This window comes from Eriocheir sinensis, unplaced genomic scaffold (assembly GCF_024679095.1).
Source record: "Eriocheir sinensis breed Jianghai 21 unplaced genomic scaffold, ASM2467909v1 Scaffold347, whole genome shotgun sequence".
NCBI classification, from domain to species: domain Eukaryota; kingdom Metazoa; phylum Arthropoda; class Malacostraca; order Decapoda; family Varunidae; genus Eriocheir; species Eriocheir sinensis.
Window position 1 is genome coordinate 39,842 of NW_026111662.1, and position 27,659 is coordinate 67,500.

The 27,659-nt window shown below is 41.6% G+C and overlaps 1 protein-coding gene and 1 pseudogene across 2 annotated transcripts in view; one reads left to right on the top strand and one right to left on the bottom strand.

Moving 5' to 3' along the window:
• Positions 1–15,682: 15,682 nt before the first annotated feature.
• The window catches only part of LOC126991814 (peroxidasin homolog pxn-1-like), a 38,609-nt pseudogene continuing 26,632 nt past the window's right edge, over positions 15,683–27,659 (bottom strand).
• LOC126991812 (uncharacterized) overlaps positions 25,040–27,659 on the top strand; it is a 17,888-nt gene continuing 15,268 nt past the window's right edge. Inside the window, exon 1 of one of the 2 annotated variants that reach the window (XM_050850482.1) lies at positions 25,040–25,561. In XM_050850482.1, the coding sequence (XP_050706439.1) occupies positions 25,327–25,561 (235 nt within the window). In that variant the 5' untranslated portion in view covers positions 25,040–25,326. The remainder of the gene's footprint in view (positions 25,562–27,659) is intronic. The other variant, XM_050850481.1, reaches the window with a different exon arrangement.

Sequence of the window (27,659 nt, forward strand, 5' to 3'; positions counted from 1 at the left end):
GATTGCCTGAAAATTGGTGTAAATTGATCATAGTAACGTGTGGTTTGGTGGCTGTCATAAACATGCCAAACCAGCCTTCCAAGGGCTTGCAATTGTCTTCTGTCAGGTCAAATATCTGGCCGGCCCTTCCATCCCCACCATCATGAGCAGAGCTGTACACAAATACTTTACAAACACAGTAGAATTCATGCTGAAAATGCCAATACAAAATTGAAGCCATTTGAGAAAGACTTGAGGTTAAACTTACACCAAGTATTGACAAATAAATGATTTCCTCTTCCATCAGAGCACAACACATGCAGGAACACAACGCAGCAGCAGCAGCAGCAGCATGGTTACACTGACTAGCCCTTCATGGCAGTTACAACAACTTCCTTTAAGGAGGTTTAGGCAATGTCAACATCTTAGGTCCAAGTTTGTTGTCCTCCCCATCCTCTTCCCTCAGGCGTAAGAACAGAGGTGTTGAGATTATGCCACACAGCAATCTGTAGCTGGACTCTCAGGGCGTGCTGCAGGGTTGCTGCATTAGGGGGAAGCCTATCAGGATCAATCTTGCAGCTTGCTTCTGAAATTTGAGGAAAGGAGCTTTCTCTGAAGGAGTATCTCCACATGTCACACCTGCATTGCTTTGACACCTGCATGTTTTAGCTCATCGTGGGAGGAATCAGTGTTCGTGTATGTGTTGGTGACATGTCTTGGAAAATCTCATTTGTAGATTGTCTCCTTTGTGTGTCCATGGATACAGTGTCATTGCCTGACCATGCATACTTGAACAAAAGATCAGTTTGGTCACTAATTCCTACTGACGATATATCATACAGGCCATCCATGAGTGGGAACAGATTTGTGCAGTAGACGGGTCGGTGGTACACGAGAAGTATTAATAATCTTGGGCAACAACAACAGCTTCAGGAGTGCTCACACTTTTGACAAGTTCAGTAGCTGTCTTGACGACCAGTGTGTCACCTCGTGCAGTGTCAGCTGTGTCTTGATAAATGCTTCTTTGTTCTCCTCATTGGCAAGAAATTGTTCCCTATCACACAGTCAGTTCTGGTGGGACTCCCAAATTATGAGATATTGTTCTGCCCGCCATTGTACGCATGTGTTCATGATCTTTGGATCCCTTCCATCACACACTAGTACTGCACCATCAATGAACCTTCCCTGAACATAGCTATCAGCTGTGGCTTTGATGCTTCCTCCATTTCACTGGTGAAGTAACCATCCCCCATCCTGTTTTCCATGTCCAAGCCAAGAGCATCCTGCCAAATTCAATGGTTCCAATAAAGAAGAGTCATCTATTTGTATTAACAAGACTCTCCTAGCCCTTCCAATGTAAGCTTTGAAGTTTCCCTTCATCCTCCTCACATCTCTCATCTGTCATCACCTAGCAATCCAGCTTGTGCACAACCTCAAACAGATACAAATTGTTCGGCCAAGGATCGGCAACTTTATGCAGACTGTTACCCTTGAGACCTCATCTCAGAATGAACTATCATACATTGAAACACCTTATTTACAACATGTGTTCCTCATCTTTACTGATCAAGACTTGTGCGTTTGGGTTTTGCTTTATTAAACATAGAAAGCTCAATGACCTTTGATCTCTTCCAAACCACTTATTCACTTTTTTTTTAAGCAGCCATGGGAACTCAAACAGGGTCACTATTTTTTGCATGAAATATTATATTCTCCTGAGATAAGATAACTTCTTAACAAATGCTGGCGTGTTGAATATTTTGACCTCAATTTCAGAGGTAATATATTGTTTTTTGTAAGTGGTTTCATTTCAGATCTTTGATTGACACCATTCTGTTCATTTTGTCACTACCAAGATCAGCCATTTATTACGTTTAATTTGCGATATAGAGATTTGGACCTTTTAACGAAAGGTCTTTGACCTTTTACCAATGTAGAGAAAATTCACCAACCTCTACATGCCCTATCTTTTTAGTAAATGTTGATCCCTTGGCTATTGAAATCAGTTGAAAAATGATTTCATCTAATTTTTTCCCAGATTTAGTAGATATTTTCTAAGTTTGGGTTACTAGTGATGTATTTTGTAATCCAGGATCCCTGTGTCGCTGCCCGCCGTGCATAGCAGGAGTCATTAAAAATCCTGCCCGGTGGTTTCCAGGAAGGGTTCTCACATAGCCTCTTCTATGGAAGAGTAGTAGCAGCCACGGCCCTGTTATAACTGATGTGTGGTTGCTCCTCGGCTGGCTGGAGGAGAAGGCGACACTCTAGAGCCGGGAGTGGGTCGGTTCAATTGACGAGTTGCTGCCACCGGCCTCAGTAGCTCGCATATGTCCATTACCGAGCGATGGCTGTCTGGCCATAGTATGCGCAGGGATTCCACCTCCCACTGAGTCTCCTGATTGGCCTGTAGCTGAAGTTGCAGTCTTTGCGGACAAAGCCGACTCGGCTTTCTTCATTACAGCCGTGTAACTCTTTGCAGTCTCGTCATTTTCCATCCACTTCTCTTTGATTATGTGCAGCCTCGCTTCTCTGTCTTGAATGCCGTCCAGCCTAACTGTTGTAGCCGTGTCATGAAGTCACTCGGCCCCTCTCCAAATTGTTGTTCCTCGAAGTGCAGGATCCTGATTTCGATAGCGTCAGCGGTCGATGACAGGCAGTCCAGTGTGTTGGCCCCCATTCTGCGTTCAGCTGCACTCGTTGCTCTACGTATGCAGCCATCTGTCCCCGCAGCTGACGTAGTGACAGCCCGGTAGTCCGGCTTATCCCACACTTTCACCCCTCGCAAGACGTTGGCATCCCTGGTGTAGTGAAACGCCCGGAATGCTGCCGGGGATGTCGTCGCCGAAGGTTAGCGTCAGGGGCACCTCTTGCGGGCGGAGTGTGGGCGCAGAGTCCGTCATTACGTAGCTTCCCGCTGCCACCAGTCAGGGTCCAGCAAAACAGCGTCTCAAAGAAGTGCTTTACTCCCAGGTATGGAGGCCGACTGCCAACTCGATCAAGCATCTCTAATCTCAATGGAATGGAATGGAGTTACAAACCCAACAACCAACACATGACATAATATACAATAATTAACCCTCACTGATCATTCAATAGGCTGTGATGCAACTGTCTGGAAGATTCTGTTTCCTCCATTAAAGCAGTTAGGGTGTGGAATGGCTAGTGCCATATTATAAGGATAAATAGCATTATTGTATGTTCATGGCTTTTTGTTATATATATATATATATATATATATATATATATATATATATATATATATATATATATATATATATATATATATATATATATATATATATATATATATAAGGCCTAGCAGCCTAGTCCCAAAATGTCTGAAAAACTAAGTTTTTTTTTTTTTTTTTTTTTTTACAGCAAAGGAGACAGTTCAAGGGCACAAAAAAGTAAACATTAATAAAAAAAAGCCTACTCGCTGCTCCTAAAAGAATCCAAAGAGGTGGCCGAAAGATAGGTCAGTTTCGGGAGGAGAGGTGTCCTGATACCCTCTTGAAAGAGTTCAAGTCGTAGGCAGGAGGAAATACAGATGAAGGAAGATTGTTCCAGAGTTTACCAGCGTGAGGGATGAAAGAGTGAAGATGCTGGTTAACTCTTGCATAAGGGGTTTGGACAGTATAGGGATGAGCATGAGTAGAAAGTCGAGTGCAGCGGGGCCATGGGAGGGGGGAGGCATGCAGTTAGCAAGTTCAGAAGAGCAGTCAGCGTGGAAATATCGATAGAAGATAGAAAGAGAGGCAACATTGCGGCGGAATTTAAGAGGTAGAAGACTATCAGTATGAGGAGGAGAGCTGATGAGACGAAGAGCCTTAGCCTCCACTCTGTCCAGAAGAGCTGTGTGAGTGGAGCCCCCCCACACATGAACCTGATTTCATTACAAACTGTTGTAAAGAATGTTGGCTGCCTCCACATCCAGGCCGACACACAAGGGCAGGACCATGTATCGTGATATGGATTGTGTTCAGTGCTTGATTGGCTCCCTCGCAGACACTCATGTGGGACCACACCTTGCATGCTGGAGTGTTTCTTTGTTATATGCCGTAGATTACCCAGACGCATACGCAACTTGAAACATGGTGTCATCCCTAGGCTCAATAATTTCTTTTGTAGCCACATTAGGATTCCTATTACTAATTGTTTGAGAAGCTTTTGTGTCTTAACCGCCCCGTTGTTTTTCTCCTTTCTTACCCTCTTCAATTGAATGAGAGCATGCTTACCCCCCAGCAGATCATAGAAATTACCCTTAGTACTAACTTGTAAAATGGCAGATAGACATTTAACCCGGTGGTGGTAGCTGCGGGGATCATGTTTCGTAATGGTCCCTCTAAGTGAGAAAAATGAGAAAAAATCGCCCCTCACACAAATCATTTCATAATACGTATATATCAAAGCATTTGTGATCAGATTATGTATCATCTATTTTGGGGGGTTATATCATGGCACAAATTTGGCCCGTCGCTGCTACACGGTAAAGCCACAAATTTGGCCCGTCACTGCTACACGGTAAAGCCACAAATTTGGCCCGTCACTGCTACACGGTAAAGCCACAAATTTGGCCGGTCACTGCTACACGGTAAAGCCACAAATTTGGCCCGTCACTGCTACACGGTAAAGCCACAAATTTGGCCCGTCACTGCTACACGGTAAAGCCACAAATTTGGCCCGTCACTGCTACACGGTAAAGCCACAAATTTGGCCCGTCACTGCTACACGGTAAAGCCACAAATTTGGCCGTCACTGCTACACGGTAAAGCCACAAATTTGGCCCGTCACTGCTACACGGTAAAGCCACAAATTTGGCCTGTCGCTGCTACACGGTAAAGCCACAAATTTGGCCCGTCACTGCTACACGGTAAAGCCACAAATTTGGCCCGTCACTGCTACACGGTAAAGCCACAAATTTGGCCCGTCACTGCTACACGGTAAAGCCACAAATTTGGCCTGTCACTGCTACACGGTAAAGCCACAAATTTGGCCTGTCACTGCTACACGGTAAAGCCACAAATTTGGCCCGTCACTGCTACACGGTAAAGCCACAAATTTGGCCCGTCACTGCTACACGGTAAAGCCACAAATTTGGCCCGTCGCTGCTTCCGGGCTAAGCTCCTATAAGGAAGAAAACTCTTCTTTTAGAACCAACTTATGGCAACATGAGCAGCATACTTAATTAAACTTCCAAGACAGAGCTTCTCCTTTCATAGAACAATTAACTTTCTTTCATGACCATATTATATTAGTAATTGTACTAGTAATGGTAACATTTGTAGGCTACATAACAACAACTGTATTTTGTAATATTAACCGCTACATTATACTAGAAAATCAAGCTATTGAAGTAGTAATTTGAACATCTCTCCCCGCTTTCATTCTGATTTGTATTGGTCTTCCTTCCCTCCGATATCTTCTCCATGAAGTCAATAACCCTTCAATAACTCTTAAGACAGTCGGACATCAATGAAGATATGAATACTCAGAGTTTTTACAGATAGAGTTTGATTGATACATAGTTCCGTTTAACGAATTAGAAGCCTCAGGATTTTGTCTGTTAGATGTAGATAACCGGACTGTACTCCCAATAAATACCCAAATTCGGGCGGGGGCTTCGTGGTGCAGTGGCTAGCACACTCGGCTCACAACCGAGAGAGCCTGGGTTTGATTCCCGGGCGGAGTGGAAAAATTTGGCCTGCTTTTCCGATACCCTATGCCCCTGTCCACCCAGCAGTGTACCAGGTATTAATCGGGGGTTGTGTCCTGTCTCCTGGGATCTGTTCCCTTCTCCTATAATTCCTTCCCCTCCTGTCTCTCTCCGGCATATGACCACAGATGTTGCGCTGCCCACTAAACAAAACTTTCCAAAACTTTCCCAAATTTTGGTCCTAATTACTGCAGCCAAAGTCACTCATTCCTGAACCGTCCCATCTCTAGGTATTGAAGCAGATGCAATTCCAGGCCGACTTAATCAATCAAGATTTTAACCGGCCTGGACTATTCTACAGGCAGTGTTCAGAAATTTGTGGAGCGAATCACAGATCTATTGTTATTGAAAGAACTTGTATTAACTCATTCTTAAACTAAATTTCTTTATCAATTGAAACCTCCCCCCTAAACCTTAGCTTAATTATTGAGGTGATCCTATTCATTCTTTATGAATTCCTTAATTATGCCACAACTTTCTTTTTCTCCTAAGATTCCTCCTAGTCTTTATATTTAATATGAAACCTTTTCTAAAATTAGCTTTTTGCCCCACAACAGAAAAACTTCAATTTCTCAATCTTGAAAATTATAATTAATATTCTCCATCTTTGAACCTTCTCCAAGAATCTTCAACTTGTCAGTAAAGTGAATTTCCACTATCTTGACGGTGTTGCTGCCTCACTGAGCTTCTCGCTGATCCTTGTCTGGGAGAAAAATGATTTGAACTCTTCATAAAGAATTGAAAGCTCCTTTACAGCCTTCCCATAATGGCTCCTCTGTGTTATTTGTTGCCTTGTTCAGACTAATTGTCTTTAATAATTTTAAGGACTTTTCTCCTGTATGTGTTTAGTAGATCTGGGCACATAATGACACACCACTATCTCCTCCACTGTGAGTCATAACGTTGGGATGGCTCAAACACACCAAACATGTGTTTAGTAGATCTGGGCACATAATGACACACCAATATCTCCTCCACTGTGAGTCATAACGTTGGGATGGCTCAAACACACCAAACATGTGTTTAGTAGATCTGGGCACATAATGACACACCACTACCGTATCTCCTCCACTGTGAGTCATAACGTTGGGATGGCTCAAACACACCAAACATGTATTTGGCCATTTAGTTCCCCAAGCTTTGCCTTGATGCCTTTTATTGTGAAACCATTACAAACACAGTAATTCGTACTTTAGCAGTAACTCGTCCGGTGGTCACCTACTTCTAACTTTGTTAGGAAGTACTGGAACATCTCTCTCTATTTAATCCTTTTATGTGCTCAAATACTCCTTATAATTTTAGACTCTGCCGTTGCTATTATTCAGTCCTATGTATTTGCAGTTTTAAGAACTCTTTATACTAGAGAAATTAACTGGTGCCATCATTCCATGGTTTTCAGCCCTATCACCTAGTAGCCATGACTGCTTACTGGCAGAGGTGGGCGCGGTACTGAAAAATCAGCAGTGCGGCTGTGGTAGTGCGGTACTTTTTCCGGAGTGGTGCGGTCCCATTTTTTTCTTTCCCAGTGCGGTACGCAGTGTGCGGTACTGCGGTAGTGGTAGTCAAAATAAAAAAATACTTGAGTGGCTACCCTGGCTATCCAAACAAAGGAAACATGCTTAAAATAAAGAATGAAACATCTGCCGGCACCACGGATGGGTCCAGGGTTGAAATGTCCGGCACCGCGCGAGTTAAAGAAGGCTGGCAGCGAGGTAGTTTATTCTGTCTATTTAGTATTTAATTTTGAACAATAATTGAAAAGTCAGAATGATTGAATCACTGATTCTGATGACTGATTGAGTCCGATTCACTGCAAAAAAAAAGTTTTCTGTGAGCAGCAGCAGCAGCAGCAGCATGCCGCCGCGTGGTAAATGCCGTCTTTGATAGTTTTCAAAGTATTGCAGGATTTTTTAGTATGGTCTGCGGTAGTGCATTATTTTTATAAATTTTGCGGTAGTGCTGTTGTGCAGTACTTTTTTTGTGGTACTGCCGCACTAAGTACCGCACTTGCCCACCTCTGCTTACCGGCTCTGTTATGCCACCGGCTTAGTGACATGATTTCACCAGCATAATATAAATCTCCTTATCATGAGATTTGTTGTTGCCACTTTACTAATGGCCAGATATTGAAGGCACTCATCAAGGATCTTGTACCAAAGGTCTCCGTTGAGGTATAATTTGTTGTTGCCACTTTACTAATGGCCAGATATTGAAGGCACTCATCAAGGATCTTGTACCAAAGGTCTCTGTTGAGGTATAATTTGTTGTTGCCACTTTACTAATGGCCAGATACTGAAGGCACTTATCAAGGATCTTGTACCAAAGGTCTCCGTTGAGGTATAATCTTATTTATTGTGTCAAGTTTTCTTATCTTACTTTTGAGCCTTTTTCCATAGAAGACTGATGTCCCCCACAGAAGAAATTGGTATACATTGACCCCCTCTTGGCATCCAACCTTTTAATCCTTTTCAAACTCCCCTCTTAAGTACTACAAGCCTTCTTCAGTAACATGAGCCCACCACGAGAAGCTCCCAAGCCATCCCAAGACTCGGCCCAGCTATTATTCTAGGGATTTATTTCACAATAGTACTTGAAGAATATATTGAAGCTTCCCTCACTATTCAGTATTTGGCTCCACATTCTTGGTTGTGACTGGCCTGCATGGCATTATTGGAACCTCTTCCTTACTAGTAGTCTGCTTTATGTGGCTTTATAAATGCTCTGCACACCATTTGAAGCTGATGCTTCATTTTGTTCATGTTCTTTGATTATTTTTATACATTTTCATTTATTGATGAGGAGGATAATTTTTTTTTAATATAACAGGTATATCTGACTTCCAATCAGAAAGTTTAATTTTTTGAAAAAAAGATTTTTACAATGTTGATAATTTCAATTATACTTTATCATCTCCTACATAGTTATAACTTTAGCAACTTTACTTCCTAAAAAACAATTGTAGATGGAGAAAAACCTCCCTGTATGAATGTGTATTTGAGCCCAAAGGGTTTACCCTTCTCTTTGTGATTCTTTATAATTGCCGGAATTTTCTTGATTTTTGATGTATAGATTACTTTACCTATCGCTTCAAACTTTAAATCTGACTAACATTTTTCCTTGATTCTTTAGCGGTCCAATCTTTCTGTTTATTCTCTTACTTGCTCTTATTTTGAGTGACCGCAGAGAGCCTTAGAATGATGTTAATAAAGAGCAATGCCATGACGTGTGAGTTGCATTCATAAAGAGTTTTTTGAGCTGGTTTTACCAATTAGAAAGCCAATAATTGCGTTTTATAGTTTGGACCTAAATTTTAGACTCTAGTCAAACCCAAAAGAGGTGAATCACTGTTAAATTAAGTTATTGCCAAGAGGAATATGATGCCGGAAGCTTCTAACTTTTTCCTAAGTGGTTAATTAAACTCCGTGTATATTCCTTGCTAATTATTTCTCGTCTACACCTAGCGTTAAATTGACTTCTTTTACACACGGCAGTTTAACGCATAAACCACCAAAATAAGTTTTTGTAGTTTAAACTTCGCCCAAACATTGTAAACCAATAATGGAGAGATTTATAAAAACTTCAGGAAAAAATGAGACCCTTTATCTCAAATTCCCAAGATTAATATCTTTTTAAACTATTTTCTGATCAATTTTACTTCATTTAAACCCTTCTATTTCTTTAAATTTATACAAAACAAAAACAAAATATTTTGAATCTATCAAAAAATAAATAATTGATAGATAAGTTTTTGAAGGCAAGTTTATGACATCGTAAGCGAGACAATGTCCCCCGTACTCACACAAACCCAAAAGTACTATCACCCTCTTAAAATAAAATATTACCCTAAATGGTCTTCTGTGTACCTACAAAAAAAATCACGCTTAACACCCTTATCAATAGAATTCTTGCATATTCAGCTGTAAAAATGAAAGCAAACCCAGCAGCCCCATAATTAAACCAGGATACTAACCCAGACTCCCCCTCAGCAAAGTCAAATGGGGTCCAGTTAGTTTCCGCCAAACAAAGCCTCTATGAAAGCCTTATTAAATGCGTGTTTCTCTTCAAGGTGCAGAGGAAGGGTTAAGCTACCACCAGGGTTCATTGTGTTCCCCTCTGTGTGGCCAAAGGTACAGTCTTAGGCCATGTAGTAATGGTGGACACAGCACTGTTACTGTGTGTAGACAACTCCCTTAGTTAGTTTACCCTGGATGTTGGTGAAGGCACAGCCGCAGGCCATGTAGCTGTGTGGCGTTAAGCCTCATCCCCCTGATTTGGTTTGTCCTGGCTTTGTTTACTTTGTTATTTATAGTTTTATTAAAGAGTGATGTATGTATGTATGTATGTATGCAGTGGTGGGACTCAGTTTTTTAAGAACAGGTTCTCTCACTCCTGGACTGGCTAACAATGGGTTCTATCACAGTCGCTAGAAGCAAACCATGATGCTGGTTGGCCCGACATAGTGCAAAGATTGATCTTTGGGTTGCTACAGTCTAGCAAGTGAAATTATTGATTTTAGTTATTTTTCCAACTTTAAAAAAAAAGTCCAAATTCCTAATGGTTAAAGCTTAATTAATGCTGAGCGGACAGTATATGCTTAGTGACTATTAAAATGTTTGGGTTGTTGCAAATGTTATTATCCATTAGACTATAACCAGTTGTGATAATGTTGTGCTAACATTTTTATAGCCACTGTTTGCAATTATAAAATATTTATTTTCTGTGCTTCAAAACTCTTTTAATTAGTTTATTAGTAATGCTTATTTTTTTAAATATTTTTGTGCATCTTATTAAGCAACCTTTACTTGGTAATATATCAGTTTATAGTAGAAATGTGTTTGAATTCTGCATTTACCTAACATGTTGCCTTCTGGAAAAGGAAAATATTAAGGAAAATGCTTCAGCTTAAGTCTTTTAGTCATGATCTTTCAGCCTTGCCTCTTCCACTTTGTTCTATTTTCCATCAGCACGACAATGTTGTCAATATACGATTGATCAGAATGCATCAATAGTCTATTGGGCTTATTTTGTGTCTCAGCCCTATGCCTATATATTTATAGATTCAAACGGTTATCAAAGTGATCTTGACATATTTAAGATCACCATTCCTTACGCCGTGATGCGTGACTACAGAAAATAATGGTTTCAGCCTCAAAAAAATAAAATAAAATAAAATAAAATCCAACCAGCTACAGTGGTCTGAAGATCATTATGAGCCCTGGGGAGGTCCTGTGAGGTTATCACAGGCGTGACAGCTGGCCTGTCTTCTTCAGGAAGACACAGGTGTGACAGCTGGTTGCCGTGAAGTAAACAAAACCAGCTGGCAGCGGTTGCTGTCGGTGTAGCCTTTGTAACGGCGCTCTCGTTGGAATAGGTGATGCCACATTGGTCTTGAACCCGTGTTCGGCTCCACCCGACATCCAGTCTGGTTTTAGTCGTGTTTTTGACTCTCAAAAGCCAGCAACAGATCTGTGAGGGGTTTACCAAAATAAGTTATAAGTAAAAGGTGTTCATGGGGAAAAAATTGAGAACCCCTGATTTAAGCTGACAGTAACAACCGCTTCTCAGGATTAAAGAAATTCCAAGAACAGGTTCTTGCGAACCGGCTGAATCCCATCACTGTATGTATATATATAACTAGGATGTCAACAATTCCTCCTATTCATGTTCTGAAATGCCGAAATTTACTCTTTTCTCCACTCCAACGTGACCACTGCGTGTAACGAAACACACGAGCAATTAATCCAGACAAGGAAAGGTTTGCCGGTGCCGGGGACCAAACCTTCACCAGTCGGCCAAAGAGGTGCCCCCCCCCTGGCAGAGGGAGTTATGGGAGGCTGCTGGCCCATTAGGCTTAGTCGCCGCGGCAATACAATTGTTTTGACCTCTTCTGCTGTGCATCACTCTTTGGGTGGTGCTTCTTCACACTTAGTTACTCAGTCATAGTTAAATTTGGGTTCCGCCATGCGCAGATCATGATGGGACAAACCACATGAGGGGGCGAGACTCAACGCCACACCGGGTAGACATGGCAGGCAGGGTGAAGCTCCCGTGGGTACACTCACCAAAAACTTCTCCATGCATTCTGAGATACACAGACCAACACTTTTGAGACACTCCTCCCAGTGTGTCAGCCTTGTGTACTCCTACTCTTGTGAAGGTGCCAGGGACTCGGTATTAGGACATATGCACTGCTGAGGCTTGTCGCTTCAAAGCATTGTGCTGTGCTGGGAAGATATCACTTACGTATCCATAATATAATAATTGGTTGTGCTGATAATTCCTCATCATATAGGTGTTTTTTTCCCATACGTAATATGCTGTCATTCTGGTGGTAAGTACGGTGGCAGGCACACCCCCTCATACTCTTGCCTGGCCAAGTAACAGCCAATCATTGCACTGGAGGAGTAAGCTTGCTTCTGCCTTGCCAGTGCTCGGGAGTGCAGGAAAACAGTATCTGTGCACCTCACATCACCATGAAGTATTAACTGCCAGATAAAGCTTCCCCTGAAGAACTCCTTCTGTGGTGCCCCGCAGGGTGCTGCATCTACAAACACAGACGCAGTAACATCACCTGACCCAGTACAAACATCACAAATAAATAAGGAAGACGAAAGCGACGTAGAACGTTAGAATACATCCAACTTTAAGAACAATTTGAAGAACACAGCACAGCGAGGTGACAGTGGGAAGAACAAATCATTATTGAAACACACAGGGAGCCAAAAGGGGCGTCTCAGGCCACCATACAGCTGGCGCTCTGCCGGCTTCCCGAAACCGCCCACTTCACCCAACGACAGCACCACGCCAAAGGCTATAAGGACGAGAATCATGTAAACGGAAGCCATGTAGAATAACACTACTCATGAATATTCACTCTTATGTACTATAACCATAGAGGATGTGACAATATCATAGGGTCAGGAGTGCACCCTCAGTGCAGGAGCCTTTTGTACCCTGTCAATAGTTATGACGTAGTAATGACGTATAGTGACGTAGGCAATCGCCCATATAAGGGGGTTCCCTCGGAGTACTCGGGGCAGAACTAGAAATAATTCTGACCGACGCTCATGTGTCCCTCTAAATTTTAGACACAATATGTGTCGTGTGTTCATCTATGCTGTCGTGAGTAGAAAGTGAAGTGTTGTACCGTAAAGGAAAGCGCACTAGTGTCCATTGTGTATAGTGGTATTGTTTAGATTATAAGAGTATATATATTCAGTGTATGTGTAATAAGAAATAGTTAGAATTGCAACTAGTATTGAAGTAGGACGATACTTGTCCCTTAACAGGCAGTGTGCGAGGCCTGACGACCCGCTGGGTCTGACTGAAGTGTATTTTGTATTTTATATTATTCTTGTTATTCATAGTGTTAAGATAGGTTAAATTAAATATAAAAAAGCGACAACGTTTCATCACCCCAACTACGAGCTCCTTCAAATACTCTTGAAGTACCAGAACATTAAGTCAGTTGTCGCAGGTACAAATCAGTCTTAAATCTCCTTGAGAGCCCGGTAGTGGGCCACAACACTTCAAAAGCCTTGCCAGATGTGTGTGTTTGGCCGCATATGCCTAAAACGTCAAGGATTATGATGAGACCAAGAAGACAGCCATATATATGTGCACACTGTTAACTTGACTGTAGATAGAAAGAAATATAAACTTGTTTTTAGCGTACAAAGAAAATACCTTCATTCGCCACGTGACATCTACAAGAAAAAATAGTCATTTGTCTTGTGTTACAGAATGAATGTTATAGGTCAAGGCTAGCAGTGATACTTAGCATACACAGGTAGGTCTTGCAGTATTCCAGATAGTGTTAGAAAACTGAGAACATTGCACAGTCACACAACGCTGTCGGTCAAGGTGGAAGCAGAGTGAGGGGTTATGTGCGGTGATTGGCTGCCACAGAGCTGGTCAAGAGAAAGAGAGAGGAGGCTTGACCACCTGTAATATCCTACTGAAACAGACTGTACCTTACCACAGTCACTGACATAAGGTCGTCAATGCACTACAGAGATTATTGACAATTACCATGGGGGGACTGTGCTGTGGATGCAGTTATTCTGTAAGCCATTCCACTCAGGACATTGATCGCTATTCTGAGACGCTGCCGACTCTCACACCAGTTATTTCTAAATGTCAAAAAAAGGAAAATGTGTTCTCAGGAGTATTTTTTTTAGAGTTATGGGTACAGGAGCCTTGTCAGACTCCCACCAGGGTCAAAACACTAGCCATGGAAAGGCCCACAACTACCAAAGCCATGTTAAGTATGTGTGTGCTTGGGTGCAGAAATCTTTGATAACATGGACCATTCTCAGGCAGTTTAAATGCTGGGGTTGACCTCATCCTTATTCATTGCCAGTAAAAGTATACAGAATTATAATATCTGGCAAAATTAATACGTAAAGGACATACTGCACCAGCGTGGATAGCTATACGATATATGACGATGATAGGTATTTATTTAATAATGAGTGTATGCACCCCTGCCGTGATTACACTGTTAAAAATCTGCTGCGAGGCTTTGAGGCCTGTCACTAGTGGAGCCTGTGGCCACATGTCTGCAGACCCATTCATACGTTAGAGATGGAAACACCAATCGGCTGTGCTATTTGACGATGACTGAGGCCTTCACCGTCAAGGATAATGATGACTTTGTGCTGGTCTTGTGGGGTCTACATTGCCACTAACTTGAGCAGAGAGAGAGAGAGAGAGAGAGAGAGAGAGAGAGAGAGAGAGAGAGAGAAACCTTTCCTAAGAGTGGGGAAAAATTAACACTTACATCCTCCTCCTCTTCTTCTTCTCCTCTTCCTCTTATTTGCCTTTTTCTTCAAGCCTGTAATAATTGCAACGCCCAATTAGTACTGTATGCTGGGACATGAGTAAATTATTTTAGTTGTAAAACCAGAAAAGAAAGTCCTTGACCCGGGATTAGCAGGCGTGCCCTAACACCTGTACCCATTTGAGTGACCTGCCAGGCTTTATACAGGGAGGGCAGACCACTCAGGGACAGAATAAGGCAACACTGGGGCCAACTTACCTAACAGTACATTTTGGCTGGGTGTGCCATCCAGCCTATAGGTGTACCCAGGGTAGGTTATGTATGCTCATAACCTGATGTATGCATACATGAGGGCAGGTTGTGCATCTCTTCCTGGGTCACTGGCTCCACCACCTACACACTAAGTGAGCTGGTTTATGCCTTACAGCCCTCACCTTCAGTCTTCTCAGCACAGCAACACTAAACCCAGCCAAGCACTGCAATACCCACCTTCAAGGCTATTACTGATGCTTGTACAGATGGTGCAAGAGAATCAAACCCCAAACAGGCCACGACCACCTGCTGGGGGAGTTACATTGGGATGTTTGTTTTTGCCTGCTACTGTCTATAGCTATGTTTAAGACCACGCTGTGAATATATATCATGTTCCTGGTCATGGCTCACTCACTGTGTAAGGAATTGGGTTCATATACATTCCCAGGAAGGTCATACTGGTGCCTGCTACTGTCTATAGCTATGTTTATGACCACCCTGTGAATATATATCATGTTCCTGGTCATGGCTCACTCACTCACTGTGTAAGGAATTGGGTTCATATACACTCCCAGGAACGTCATACTGGTGCCTGCTACTGTCTATAGCTATGTTTAAGACCACGCTGTGAATATATATCATGTTCCACTCACTCACTGTGTAAGGAATTGTATATATATTGCAATACTATGCAATAAGTATATCATGCAATAAGTTATATATATATATATATATATATATATATATATATATATATATATATATATATATATATATATATATATATATATATATATATATATATATATATATATATATATATATATATATATATATATATATATATATATATATATGGCTAACTTATTGCATGATATACTTATTGCATAGTATTGCAAAAAGTGAGCCATATAGTTTTTCTAAAATAAATACAAAATTATTTTTTTTTGTCAATTATTTATTAAATAAATAAAGCACATTTTCTTCACTAAGAGGCTGATTCTGCAGGAACTTGACATTTTGGTGTTCTTTCTTCTTCCAGAGTGTGCAGTGTGCCGCAGGCAGACCAAGACGCCAGAGATGTCCGTTCAGCCATTCAATTCTGCCGAGGGAAAGAAATCGTGTTAGTCAACTCTGATGACTTGTACTTTTCTCTGTGGACTCTGCTGTAAGCCAGTCACGGAAGATGTGAACTGTATCTGTACTATGAAGTCTTATAAATAAACTTAAGGGCCACACCTATGACTTTATCTTGCCCCAAACCCATTTAGCTAATCTCCGGACACTTTTTTAGATATAATTGACTTAGGTACATTTTTCAGGCTACTTTTAAAGCAAGTTACAGCATTTTTTTTTCGTTTTCAAGATGTTATTGAGCCGTAAGGTGATATATCTAGTTGCTTTGATCTGGTGATAGTTTTGCACTCCCTCTGCACAATGAACGGTTAAACCACCCATGAAAACCCGGTTAGCCTTCTGTGGCCTTGGGAAACAGTCATAACAGCTTTTCAAACAATCAAACTGTGGCGTCATTAAGTTCAAGAATACAGGCTTTATTCAGAAGGTCATTCCTGGTACAGGACTACACAGACTCTGGAGATAGAGAGCAAAGATCCGCACTCGTAGCTCACCCAAACAGGTCCCAATGTTAGGTACCACATACCCGTAACTGCATATACGTAACCTATACAGAACACTACACACTTCCCTTCAGTACCAGGAGGCTGCTGGGTCCCCACACGGTACAATAATATCATGTTTAAAGAGAAAGAAAGATGCTTGGCGTGAGAACAGGGTAACTTTTGATATGAATAGTGGCACTGTACGGAAACATCTGAACATGGACCGGGGCTTTCAGAAGGTGCACCCGAGGAGAAAGACTTCACTAGCAGATGCTTGGCGTGAGAACAGGCTAACTATAGCAAGGACAAACACATATCTCTCACCCCTTCACTCTTGTCACCCTTCCTCACCCCCCACACATCACTCACCCCTTCACTCTTGTCACCCCTCCTCACCCCCCACATCACTCACCCTTCACTCTTGTCACCCTTCCTCATCCCCACACACCACTCACCCCTTCACTCTTGTCACCCCTCCTCACCCCCTATAGCAAGGACAAACACATACCTCTCACCCTTCACTCTTGTCACCCTTCCTCACCCCCACACTCACCCCTTCACTCTTGTCACCCTCCTCACCCCCTATAGCAAGGACAAACACATACCTCTCACCCCTTCACTCTTGTCACCCTTCCTCACCCCCCACACACCACTCACCCCTTCACTCTTGTCACCCTTCCTCACCCCCCCACACATCACTCACCCCTTCACTCTTGTCACCCTTCCTCACCCCCCACACATCACTCACCCCTTCACTCTTGTCACCCTTCCTCACCCCCCACACATCACTCACCCCTTCACACTTGTCACCCATCCTCACCCCCCAAAAGCAAGGACAAACACATACCTCTCACCCCTTCACTCTTGTCACCCTTCCTCACCCCCCACACACCACTCACCCCTTCACTCTTGTCACCCCTCCTCACCCCCCTATAGCAAGGACAAACACATACCTCTCACCCCTTCACTCTTGTCACCCTTCCTCACCCCCCACACATCACTCACCCCTTCACTCTTGTCACCCTTCCTCACCCCCCTATAGCAAGGACAAACACATACCTCTCACCCCTTCACTCTTGTCACCCTTCCTCATCCCCCAACACATCACTCACCCCTTCACTCTTGTCACCCTTCCTCACCCCCCACACATCACTCACCCCTTCACTCTTGTCACCCTTCCTCACCACCCACACATCACTCACCCCTTCACTCTTGTCACCCTACCTCACCCCCCACACATCACTCACCCCTTCACTTTTGTCACCCTTCCTCACCCCCCACACACCACTCACCCCTTCACTCTTGTCACCCTTCCTCATCCCCCACACATCACTCACCCCTTCACTCTTGTCACCCTTCCTCACCCCCCTATAGCAAGGACAAACACATATCTCTCACCCCTTCACTCTTGTCACCCCTTCCTCACCCCCCTCTAGCAAGGAAAACACACACATCACTCACCCCTTCCTTGGTACAGGTGCACATGACACAGGGTGATATGCGCTCGGCTGCCCCGATGTCAATATCAGTCTTGCCAACCCCACATGACACGCGCTCCTTCCACAGCTCCGGGTTGATTCCCGGCAGGTCACGGCAGGACACACGAGGGTTCCTGAAACATCAATGGGATCATCACTGTGTCTGGTTGGTGGGATGAGAAGTTTCCGCCTCCCATGTTGACAATTTCCAGAGGTCAAAAATGAGGTTAACTGGGTTCTCATGTCTGTGTTTTGGGGTTCCTGGTACAGAGAAAGGGTCAAACTACCACTGGGGTCATAAAACTCCCCCTGGAAATGCCCTGAACTCGTATGAAAGCCTAGTCAAATATGCGTGTTCTTAGGTTCTTGGTACAGAGGAAGGGTCAAACTACCACTGGGGTCATAAAACTACCCCTGGAAGTGCCCAAATCTCCTATGAAAGCCTTGTCAAATATATGTTTTCTTAGGTTCACAGTACAGATGGAGGTTCATACTACTACCAGGGTCATGAAACTACCCCTGGAAATGCCCTGAACTCCAAGGAAAGTTTTGTCAAATATATTTCTTAGGTTCACAGCACAGATGAAGGTTCAAACTACCACCAGGGTCATAAAACTACCCCCGGAAATGACCCAAACTCCTATGAAAGTCTTGTCAGATATGTTTCTCAGATTCATGGTACAGAGGAAGGTTCAAACTACCACTGGGGTCATAAAAATACCCCTGAAAATGCCTACAACTCATACGAAAGCCTAGTCAAATATATATAAGTTTTACCTGACTTCTGCACATTGAACGGAAAAACCACCCAAGAAAACCCGGATAATCTTCTCTGTGGCCTTGGGAAACAGTTGTAATGTGAGCCTGTGACCTTTAACAATATTGACCTAACCCCCAAACTGTCTCACTTACAGGAAGGGGTCAGGAAGGTCAAAGACGGACCGCTGCTCACTCTCCACATTATCACAGTTATCGCAGAGCATCTTGGCAAGCGTGACCTGCAAGAATTACACACGTTAGAATTATTACTTACGACACAAGCAAAGAACTTATTGACAGACTGGTAGAAAACACTCATTCAGACTTACATAGAGATTTAGTATACTTATTAATACACACACACTATATAAGGAAGGAAATGACTTAGAACTTATTGATAGACTTTGCAAGGAAAAAACTCACACTAACATAGAGATTTACTAGACATATTAACACACACACACTCACACTATATAAGGAAGGAAATGACTTAGAACTTATTGATAGACTTTGCAAGGATAAACTCACTCATAACAACATAGTGATTTAAAATGCCTGATAGAATGTGTTTGATAGATTATGTGTGCTTCAGTATTAGTGGACTTGAGAGGAGGAGGAGGAGGAGGAAAGGAGGGAGAGAGAGAGGAGGAAGAGAGGGAGGAAGAGAAGGTGAGGAAAGAAATGAAGAAAGGTTGAGAAAGGAAGGAGAATACCAAGAAAATAAGAAAAAAAAAATTACGTATACGATTTGACCGAGACTCACCTCAGGAGAGAGAGAGAGAGAGAGAGAGAGGAGGAAGAGGAGAAAGAAATGAAGTAAGGAGAGAGAGAGAGAGAGAGAGAGAGAGAGAGAGAGAGAGAGAGAGAGAGAGAGAGAGAGAGAGAGAGGAAGGAGAATACCAAGAAAATAAGAAAAGAGAAAAAAATTACATATACGATTTCCCTTCGCCCGAGACTCACCTTCCTTATCTCCGTCAGCTGTGGGTCGGTGAATCGTACCAAGGGGTCAGAATTTTCGTACCAGAGGCGTCACACTTCCGAAGGTTTCCGAACTGGATGCCGAGGATACAGCCGAAGGTGGGTCCTACGAGTCCTCCGTGGAGTGGCGTTTCCATTAGGCCGCCAGTGAAGAGGTCAGTATCGTCGACGCGTGCGTACGTCCGCCTCATACACTCAATGACCAGCCGTGCGATTTCCCGGTGTAGGTCATCAAAGCTTCTCACTCGCGTAAGGTTACACAGCGCTCGGTACTCATTATAAGGTTGTAGTCCATGATCGCGACCTCTCTGGATATTCAGTGATGCAAGGTCAAGCCCAGAGAACGGCCTCTTCTTGTCCTCGAATAGATGGTTCGTGACTTCATCCGTCAAGAGCTAGTCAAGCGTTTCCATGGAGACAGTTGTGAGCCCTCGGATAATTTCGTCGAGCATTCCAGGCTGGTAGAGCAGGTCTGGGTTGAAGAAGTGCTCGCTCAGCTTGACGGGAGGGTCCTGCTTGGCGAAGATTCCATCCATCCGCTCCAGGGAAGGCTTCGGCAGGGAGTGGCCGAAGCGGAAGGCTATTCCACACTCGTTGAGGACCGTAGGGTTGCAATATGCGTCGTAACCTGCCGAGGGGAGATGGAAGAGAAGGAGAGAGTGAGCTGTGTTAGAATCTGAACAGAGGAGGATGAACAACTTGCCATACGAGGACAGACTTAAGCATTTAAATCTGCACTCTCTGGGTTAGCTATTGTGTGTAACCAAAACAACACTTCTATCATGTATTTGAGGTGTATTTTACGTCATAAGGAGGTCAGAGTTTTATTTCAAAGAGCACAAGTCACCCTCAAGCTTTACGTAGCACTAGTTAGCCATCAAGCCCAGTGCCTCTTAAGCTTAGTGCCCCTTGAACATAGTGCCCTACAACCCTTAGTGGCACCCTAGAGGCTCTCACCTTCATAGTGTCCCTCTGGCAGCAGGTTAGGGCCATACAGGTTGACTGCGTTCCATCCCAGGACTCTCGGCAGCCACTCATTGTACGTCACATGTTGGTTGATGGCCGTCACGATCCGCCGAGCGTTCTGGAAGAGCTGCTCGTCGCTCCAGTGCTTGTTGAGGCGCTTGACCTCCCCAGCGACGCGGTTGTGCTCACGCATCATGAGGGTGTGAAGCGCGGTGAGACCTGGCTGCTCAGAGGCCGAGTGTCGCCTGGGAGAAAAAGTACAACAAGAAAAATAAAGATTGGATTAAAAAGAAGATGAAGAATTAGAGGAAAAAAAGGAAGAAGAATTAGAGGAAAAAAAGGAAGAAAAAGAAGAATTAGGGAAAGAAAAAGAAGAAGAAAAAGAATTAGAGGAAGAAAAGAAGAAGAAAAGAGTTAAAGGAAGAAAAAGAAGAAAAATAATTAGAGGAAGAAAGAAAAAAAATACTTAGAAGAAGAAAAAGGAAGAAGAAAAAGAATTAGAGGAAGAAAAGGAAGAAGAAAATAATTAGAGGAAGAAAAAGAAGAAAAAGAATTAGAAGAAGGAAAGGCCAAGAAAAAGAAGAATTAGAGAAAGAAAAAAGAAGAAAAAGAATTAGAGGAAGAAAAAGGAGAAAAAAAGTTAAAGGAAGAAAAAGAAGAAAAATAATTAGAAGAAGAAAAAGAAGAAGAAAAATAATTAGAAGAAGAAAAAGGAAGAAGAAAAAGAATTAGAGGAAGAAAAAGAAGAAAAAATAATTAGAGGAAGAAAAAAATATAATTAGAAGAAGAAGAATTAGAGGAAGAAAAAGAAGAAGAAAAAGAAGAAGAAAAAGAATTAGAAGAAGAAAAAGAAGAAGAAGAATTAGAGGAAGAAAAAGGACACAAAAAAGAATTAGAGGAAGAAAAAGAAGAAGAATTAGAGGAAGAAAAAGGACAAGAAAAAGAATTAGAGGAAGAAAAAGGACAAGAAAAAGAATTAGAGGAAGAAAAAGAAAAAGAAGAAGAATTAGAGGAAGAAAAAGAAGAAAAAACCAAAGAAGAAAAAAGGAAGAAGAAAAGAATTAGAGGAAGCAAAAGAAGAAAAATAATTAGAGGAAGAAAAAAAGAAAAATAATTAAAAGAAGAAAAAAGAAGAAGAAAAAAATTAGAGGAACAAAAAGAAGAAGAAAATAATTAGAGGTAGAAAAAAGAAGAAGAAAAACAATTAGAAGAAGAAAAAAGACAAGAAAAAGAAGAATTAGAGGAAGGAAAAGAAGAAAAATAATTAGAAGAAGAAAAAGAAGAAGAAAAAGAATTAGAGGAAGAAAAAAGAAGAAAAGAATTAGAGGAAGAAAAAGAAGAAGGAAAAGAATTAGAGGAAGAAAAAGAAGAAGAAAAAGAATTAGAGGAAGAAAAAGAAGAAAAGAATTAGAGGAAGAAAAAGAAGAAAAAGAAAAAGAAAAAGAATTAGAAGAAGAAAAAGAAGAAGAAAAAGAATTAGAGGAAGAAAAAGAAGAAGAAAAATAATTAGAGGAAGAAAAAGAAGAAAAATAATTAGAGGAAGAAAAAGAAGAAAAAGAATTAGAGGAAGAAAAAGAAGAAAAAGAATTAGAGGAAGAAAAAGAAGAAAAATGATTAGAGGAAGAAAAAGAAGAAGAAAAATAATTAGAAAAAGAAAAAAGAAGAAAAAGAATTAGAGGAAGAAAAGGAAGAAGAAGAAGAATTAGAGGAAGAAAAAGGACAAGAAAAAGAATTAGAGGAAGAAAAAGAAGAAGAATTAGAGGAAGAAAAAGAATTAGAGGAAGAAAAAGAAGAAGAAGAATTAGAGGAAGAAAAAGAAGAAGAAGAATTAGAGGAAGAAAAAGAAGAAGAAAAAAGAATTAGAGGAAGAAAAAGAAGAAGAAAAAGAATTAGAGGAAGAAAAAGAAGAAGAAGAATTAGAGGAAGAAAAAGAAGAAGAAAAAGAATTAGAGGAAGAAAAAGAAGAAGAAAAGAATTAAAGGAAGAAAAAGAAGAAAATAATTAGAAGAAGAAAAAGGACAAGAAAAATAATTAGAAGAAGAAAAAGAAGAAGAAAAATAATTAAGAGGAAGAAAAGGGTGTTCTGTGTATAGTGCCAAGGGTCGAGTGTAGTGCCAAGGGTGTTCTGTATAGTGCCAGGCTGTTCTATAGTGCCAAGGGTCGTGTGTAGTGCCAAGGGTGTTCTGTATAGTGCCAGGCTGTTCTATAGTGCCAAGGGTGTTCTGTATAGTGCCAGGCTGTTCTATAGTACCAAGGGTCGTGTGTAGTGCCAAGCTGTTGTATATAGTGCCAGGCTGTTCTATAGTACCAAGGGTGGTGTGTAGTGCCAAGCTGTTGTATATAGTGCCAGGCTGTTCTATAGTACCAAGGGTGGTGTGTAGTGCCAAGCTGTTGTATATAGTGCCAGGCTGTTCTATAGTACCAAGGGTGGTGTGTAGTGCCAAGCTGTTGTATATAGTGCCAGGCTGTTCTATAGTACCAAGGGTGGTGTGTAGTGCCAAGCTGTTGTATATAGTGCCAAGATGTTCTATAGTACCAAGGGTGGTGTGTAGTGCCAAGCTGTTGTATATAGTGCCAGGCTGTTCTATAGTACCAAGGGTGGTGTGTAGTGCCAAGCTGTTGTATATAGTGCCAGGCTGTTCTATAGTGCCAAGGGTCGTGTGTAGTGCCAAGCTGTTGTATATAGTGCCAGGCTGTTCTATAGTGCCAAGGGTGGTGTGTAGTGCCAAGCTGTTGTATATAGTGCCAGGCTGTTCTATAGTGCCAAGGGTGGTGTGTAGTGCCAAGCTGTTGTATATAGTGCCAGGCTGTTGTATATAGTGCCAAGATGCAGTGTGTAGTATCAGAGTGTTCTATAGTGCCAATGGTGTTGTGTATTGCCAGGGTGTGTATGGCACTCTCTGGGGACCTACCTCCTATGAAACACCTTCCTGATGGTGCCTGGCACTCATGATTCTCCTGCTCAGTGGGCAGCAGCAGCTTGCCTCTCAAGGGGTTAGGAGTGCCACGCAGCTTGCCATCCTGTTGAGTGACAATCTCTCTCTCTCTCTCTCTCTCTCTCTCTCTCTCTCTCTCTCTCTCTCTCTCTCTCTCTCTCTCTCTCTCTCTCTCTCTCTCTCTCTCTCTCTCTCTCTCATTACCCTCCATCTCTCTCTCCTTTCCTTCCCTTCCATGATAACAACAACAATACTACTACTACTACTAATACTACTACTACTACTACTACTAATAATAATAATAGTAATAATAATAACAATAACAATAACAATAACAAACCCTCACCGTTATCATTCTCAGCTGTCTCTGTTCACACTTGTCTGAGCCATAGGTGTGTGAGGCGTCCACAAATGCAGTGACCTGGTTCATCTGCTCTCGGTAACCTGGGTCAAGAAAGGTCGAGAGAGAGAGAGAGAGAGAGAGAGAGAGAGAGAGAGAGAGAGAGAGAGAGAGAGAGAGAGAAAGAAAACACACACACACACACACACACACACACATACACATACGATTTATGATTTCAAGACCAACTTAGGTAATGGTTAAGCTAAGTTAGGGTAAGTTAGGTACACACACACACACACACACCGAAGGAACAACACGTCGGCCGCTCCGCTCCTGCCCCGCTCCCTGTGCCGCGATCAGCTGATCGCCTATCGTTGTTGTGTTTACATGGGGTCTGGAAGGCATTAAGTGTCGGTTCCCGTCTCCAATAAGTGAATTCCGGAATGATGAGCAGAGAGGAGGAGCAGTTAACGTGGTCAACACCGTTACGAGGTGCAGAAGGAAGGTACGGAAGCAGTGATGAAGAAACTGAACAAAATAGGGCATTCTCTGGCTTCGCCAGCCGAGAGACAACTATTTACAAACGAATGTTAATGCTGGAAAGAAAACTGGACAAGTGGATCGGAATGATAAAAAACAGAGAGATGGAAGAATCCCAGAATAGGGAATTCCATAGAGACCTTAAAGCTAGGGTTCGGGGATTGGAGGAACGGGAGAAGCAACAGATCAAAGAGAATGAAGAGTTGAGGGGAAAAGTGGCAGAATATGAAAAGTCGATGAAAGATGGACTGGGAGAGGTTATAAAGGAAAATGAAAGTTTAAAGAAATTAGTCACCCAGGAGGAGAAAAGAGTCAGGGAGGAGGTATTGGGTGAAATGAAGACCTGGAAAGTGGAGAGTGAGAAAGCAAACGTGAATCTTAGAGAGGTAATCGAGCAACAAATGAAAGAAGATAAGGAAGATGTAGAAAAGGAAGTGGTTAAGGTAATAAAGAAAAATGAAGAACTAGTCAGGGAAGTTGCAGACAAGAAGAAGAGTGTGATAGTATTTGGTTTGAAGGAAAAGACGATCACATATAAGCCCAAAAGAGATAAAGAGGAATTGAAATCAATTAAGGACCGAATAAAAAATTTAAATGATGACGAGCAACAAAGTATTGAGGAAGAGGTGGAGAAATCCACAGGATGGGTCCTTACACAGAAGGAAAGACCAGGCCAATAAAAATAAAGTTAAGATCACAGAAGGCGGCTGAGGATATTTTGTACAGAACAACCAAATTAAAGGAAACAGAAGATTGCAAGGATATATACATAAAGAAAAATAGAAATGAAGAAGAAAGAAGGAAATGGAACGAACTACTAGCAGAGGCGAAGGAGAAGAATAATGAAAGATCTGTGGAAGAAAAGGAGATATTTTTTTGGAGAATAGTAGGGGACCGAGTCAGAAAGTGGTACACAAGAGAGAGGATAAAGAAGAACGAAAGTTAGAAAAGATAGATAAGAGTAAATGTTTAAGAGTGATGTATACAAATGTAGATGGATTAATAACTAGTAAATTGGAACTGCAAGATTTCATAAAGGAGAAAGAACCAATGATCGTATGCTTAACGGAAACAAAACTGAACGAAGCTATTAAATTAGAGATAAATAAAAACTATGATATATGGAGGAAAGATAGAATGGGCAAAGGGGGAGGTGGAGTGATGATAATGACAAAAAAGGAGTTAACAGTGAAAGCGGTAGAATACGGTGAAGGTAAAGCTGAAATTGTGAAAGTAAATGTGGAAACCAAAAACAAGGAAAGGTTGACAATTATAACCACATATGTACCACCTAGAACAAACTCTTGGTGCAAGGAAGAGCACGACACTATGATCAATGACACTATACAGAGTTTAAGCAAAATGCTAAAGGAAGACAAAAAAGTTATGCTAGTTGGTGACTTCAATTGTAAAGAGATTGACTGGGAGACATTCGAGAGTAATAGTGGAGATAACGCATGGGGATAGATTCCTAAGATTGATGATGGAGAATCTTATGATACAAAGAGTGAATGAACATACAAGATATAGAAGTGACGATGAACCGGCAAGACTGGACCTAGTACTAACAAAAGGAATATACATCAAGGATGAACTAAGGTATGGATGTCCACTGGGCAAGAGTGATCATGTAACCATAGAGATTGATACAGAAGTGGAGGTTACTAAAGAGGACGAATCTTACAAATCAAACAGGCTAAACTATATTAAGACAGACATGGAAAACCTTCGGAAGTTTTACAAGAAAGTGGAATGGGATGAGTTACTGAGAAAAAATAAAGTACAAGAAAAGTATGATATCTTTATGGAAGCCTATAACACTGGTGTCAAAAAATATGTACCCGTATACAGACCCAAAGTTAAGGGTAGGAAGGACTGGTTTAATGCCAAATGTGCAAACGCAAAAGAAAAAAGGGACAAAGCATGGAAAAGACTAAAAAGAAGGAAGAATCAAAGAAACAAAGAAGACTTCAGAATGGCGAGAAATGAATATGTGAAAATAAGGAAAGAAGAAGAAAAGGGATATGAGAAGGATATTGCGGAAAAATGCAAAGAACACCCCAAGTTGTTTTACAGATTTATAAATGGGAAGACTAAACCGAAAGAAACAATAGAAAGACTGAGAGACGGGAATGTGGAAGTCAATGACCCTAAAGGTATGGCAGAGTTATTAAATAGAAAATTCCAGCAAGTCTTTACCAAAGAAACAATCTTTATTGCGCCACAAGAGAATAAAATAGAAGTTCATATGGAAGAGATTATGGTAAACAAAGAAGAGATCCATAAATTACTGGGAGAACTAGAAGAGGGAAAAGCAGTAGGACTGGATGGAGTTTCTGGGTATATTTAAAAAAAATGTAGAGATGAATTAATTGTTCCAATATACGACATCATTAGATGCTCAGTAGCAACAGGTACGGTGCCCAATGAGTGGAGAAGGGCTGAAGTGGTCCCCATATATAAAAGTGGAAGGAAAGATGAACCTTCAAACTACAGACCCATATCCCTGACAAGTGTTTTGTGCAAAATATGTGAGAAAATAATAAAGAAGCAGTGGACTAAATTTCTAGAAGAGCATAAGTTAATTACCAGCAAACAATATGGATTTCAAAAGGGCCGATCATGTGTTACAAACTTACTCAGTTTTTACTCAAGAGTGACAGACAGAACTCAGGAAAGGGATGGATGGGTTGATTGTATTTATCTAGATTTGAAAAAGGCCTTTGACAAAGTTCCACATACAAGACTATTATGGAAACTGGAAAATAAAGGAGGATTGAAAGGAAATATGAAAAAATGGATGGCAAGCTACCTAATGGGAAGGGAGATGAGAACTGTGGTCAAGGACAGAAAATCAGAATGGAGAAATGTAGAAAGCGGAGTACCACAGGGTTCAGTATTAGCAGCGATAATCTTCCTGGTATATGTAAATGACATGGCTGAAGGAGTTAATAGCTACATAAACCTGTTTGCTGACGACGCTAAATTACAAAAACATATAAGAAACAAAGAAGATTGTGAAATATTGCAAGAAGACCTATACAAAATTTGGAAATGGAGTATGGATTGGGAGATGGAATTTAATGTGAAAAAATGTCATGTTATGGAAATGGGTAAAAGTGAAACAAGACCAATCTGGATATACAAAATGGGAAATGGTGAAACATTAAAAAAAGTGCATGAAGAGAGAGACCTGGGAGTAGTGATGAGGGATGATAATCAACCAGAGAGTCATATAAATCGGATCTTTAGAGACACATATAACTTGGTGAGAAATATTGGAGTAGCATTTAGCTACATGGACAAGGACA